Source organism: Entamoeba nuttalli (assembly GCF_000257125.1).
Source record: "Entamoeba nuttalli P19 unplaced genomic scaffold asmbl_3275, whole genome shotgun sequence".
Taxonomy (NCBI): domain Eukaryota; phylum Evosea; order Mastigamoebida; family Endamoebidae; genus Entamoeba; species Entamoeba nuttalli.
In genome coordinates, this window is record NW_008575958.1 from 1 (window position 1) to 2,970 (window position 2,970).

At 23.1% G+C, this 2,970-nt stretch overlaps 1 protein-coding gene across 1 annotated transcript; it reads right to left on the reverse strand.

The window, feature by feature from the left end:
* Positions 1-11: 11 nt before the first annotated feature.
* On the reverse strand, positions 12-2,895 carry ENU1_061330 (hypothetical protein; the record flags this gene model as incomplete). The annotated part of the gene is made up of 1 exon (XM_008858156.1): positions 12-2,895. A coding segment is annotated over one exon (2,884 nt), but the record flags the coding sequence as incomplete, so codon positions are not given.
* Positions 2,896-2,970: the final 75 nt, after the last annotated feature.

Here is a 2,970-nt window from a genome sequence, read left to right on the forward strand (position 1 = left end):
ATTAAATTGACAAATAGAATAGCATTTATATAACTTATCAATTCGGATTTTTAAAAATTCACATTTTTGTTTTTCTGTTAATAATCCTGATATTTCTAATACACTTCTAATAATAATATCATTTAAATATAATTCAGGAACATTTAGTCCATTTTCTATTATTAATTGAAGTAATTCAATATCACATGAACAATCCCAAAATTTTAATGAACATTCTGGATAAGGTAATAAAGCTTTCTTTTTAGAAACAAAATTATTTGCTTTTGTAAATGTTTCCATAATATTTGCCATTTTAGTTAATTGTGGATCAATAGGAGGAAGAGTAGTTAATAATTTATCAACTATATACTGTAATTGAACTTTAGTTAATGGAATAAATTGAGTAAAATCAATTTTCCATAAACGTAAATCCCTACCATAACGTTTTATAGCTGAAGTAAGTGATTTGATCCATTGTATTGCTTTATCTTGTTGAATTAATTGACTACGTTCTTTAATAATATTAATTAAATTAGGATTTATTATAGGTTCTTCTTCCTCCATAGTATTAGAATCTGATAGATCATTAATAACTTCTAATTTTCCAATTGGAATTTCAGGTTGTTGTTTTAAAGAATTTTGTTTAGTATCATTTATACTTTTATCAAGATAAATAATTTTAACTAATTTATTTTCAGAATTGAATTGTTCTGGATATTTTTGAGACAATCGTTCTTTATTAAATATAGTAGGAGGAGACAATTTAAGTGAAGGAGTTTTTTTAGAAGAATGTTCAATTGTTACAGGTAATTTTAATGTTTTTGGTAAATTTTGAAGTTTTGATTGTTGTTGATTTTGAATGTTAATTTCCTTATTAATATCATTAATAGAAATAAATCCATTTTTTTCAAAATTACTAATAATTTCTATATCATCTTTCATTACTTCAATAACAAGTTGTAATTGTTCATATTCTGTTCCATATTTTAAAATTTCTTGACCTAATTTTCCAAATTTAATTGATCTAGATTTTCCTTTATAACCAAAACGATATGAATTATATTTTATTAAATTTCTATAAACTTGTAATTCTTGAGAAAGTGTTAAAGTTTCATCTAATTCATTCATTGAAGAAGTAATTTCATCAATAGTATTTTTAATTGACATATCAAATGCAATAATTTGTTTTACTGTAGCCATCATATATTTATTACGAATATTTGTTTCAAATAATGGAGTATAATCATTACTCATATCAATTACAATATCAATACAACTTAAATCAATTTCAGTTGAAATACATGAATTATGAACACAAACAACTCTTGAATTTCCACTTAAAGTAATTGGTGATTTTCTAGTATTATCATTATTTAATTCTTTTTCAAATAAATCTTTAACTTGTTCAGCATTTTTTTCAGAAGAACATTTCATAATTTCACAAATTGCTTTAGTTTTTTTAATATCAATGTTCCAATCAATATAATTTGATCTTGTTATTTTAGAAATATATCTTAATGGCATATCATAATCTCCTAATACTGCTAATTTAATTCCTGGAATACTTCCAATTATTTTAATACATTTTAATATAAAATCAACTTTTGTTCCTTGAGTTTTTAAATTTGTATCAAACATTTTTGGATAAATAAGTAATTTTTTTATTTCATTTAATATAACTCCTGTTTGTTCATTATTACAACTTTTTGCTATTGTAATTAAATCATTGTATATTGGTTTTTGTATTTGATGAATATTTAAATAAACATCAACATATCTAATAAAATATGAAAACATATTATATTCAAATATTTGTAATTCTTTAATTTTTCTTCGTCTACAATGATTTTTAATTATAGCTTCATCAAATGCTCCATTGTATAATAATAAAAATGTATGTTCTTTAATATAATATTTAGAATTAAAAAATAATGTTGGTTCTGTGTCAACAATAGCAATATCAAATTCAACATTAACTCGAAATTGAAATGCTAATGTTGTAGTAACTACAAATGAACACTTTAAACAATCAGTTTCTGTATGATATAATTCATTATCTAAAACTTCTTTCATATCTTCTTCTTTAGGTATTTTATTAATAAAAGTAACATATGCATTTGGAATAAATTTTTCTATATTCTCTTTATAAAAATCTATTCCAACTTCATCTGTAACAATTAAATGAGGTCCTTTAATATCATTGTCCATTAATAATTTCATATACTTTAATATTGTTATTTTTAATTTATGTGAAACAAATAATTCTCCATCAGTTTCTCCTATTTTTTTGATCCAACATCCATGATTTTTATGCAATTTTTCAAATACATTATTACATATCTCTACTTCTTCTTTGTACTCAGGGCTTATAGTTTCTATATTTAATGTTGGTACTTCAGAAAGACTAGAAAGTGGTTTAATTTTTTCAACTTTATTTCTATATTGAGGGATGAGCATATTATAACGAGGATTATTAAAAAAACTTGGTTCTTCAGTGGATAAGAAAATGTTCCCACAATACTTCCATTTAACAGTAAACATTTCTGTAGCTGTTTCATCATAACATGATGATAAGATTTTTTCAGGAACTAAATCACGAGCAGGAATAATTTTAGTTAAACGAGGTTGATATAAAATCCCATCAATTGTATTTTGATCAATAAATTTCTTAAATACATTATCTGGATCAAGTCGAGAATTTCCTTCTATTTCTTCACGTGAAACCCATGTAGAACGAAGAATAGAAAAATTTTTCCACATGACGAGAAATAATAAGGTGTTTGATGGTATTTCTTCATAAACTGATTTAGAAGGGATAAAATATTTAAATACATCTGCGTACTCAAAAATATGAGACTGATCAATAAATGTGAGAATATCATTAACTTCAAACGTATCTGAAGATAAATCAACCATCAAAAAAGTCAAACAAGAAAAAAAAGTTCTTTTTTTTTCTCAACTTAAAATAATATAAAAAGTAATTAATTAAGT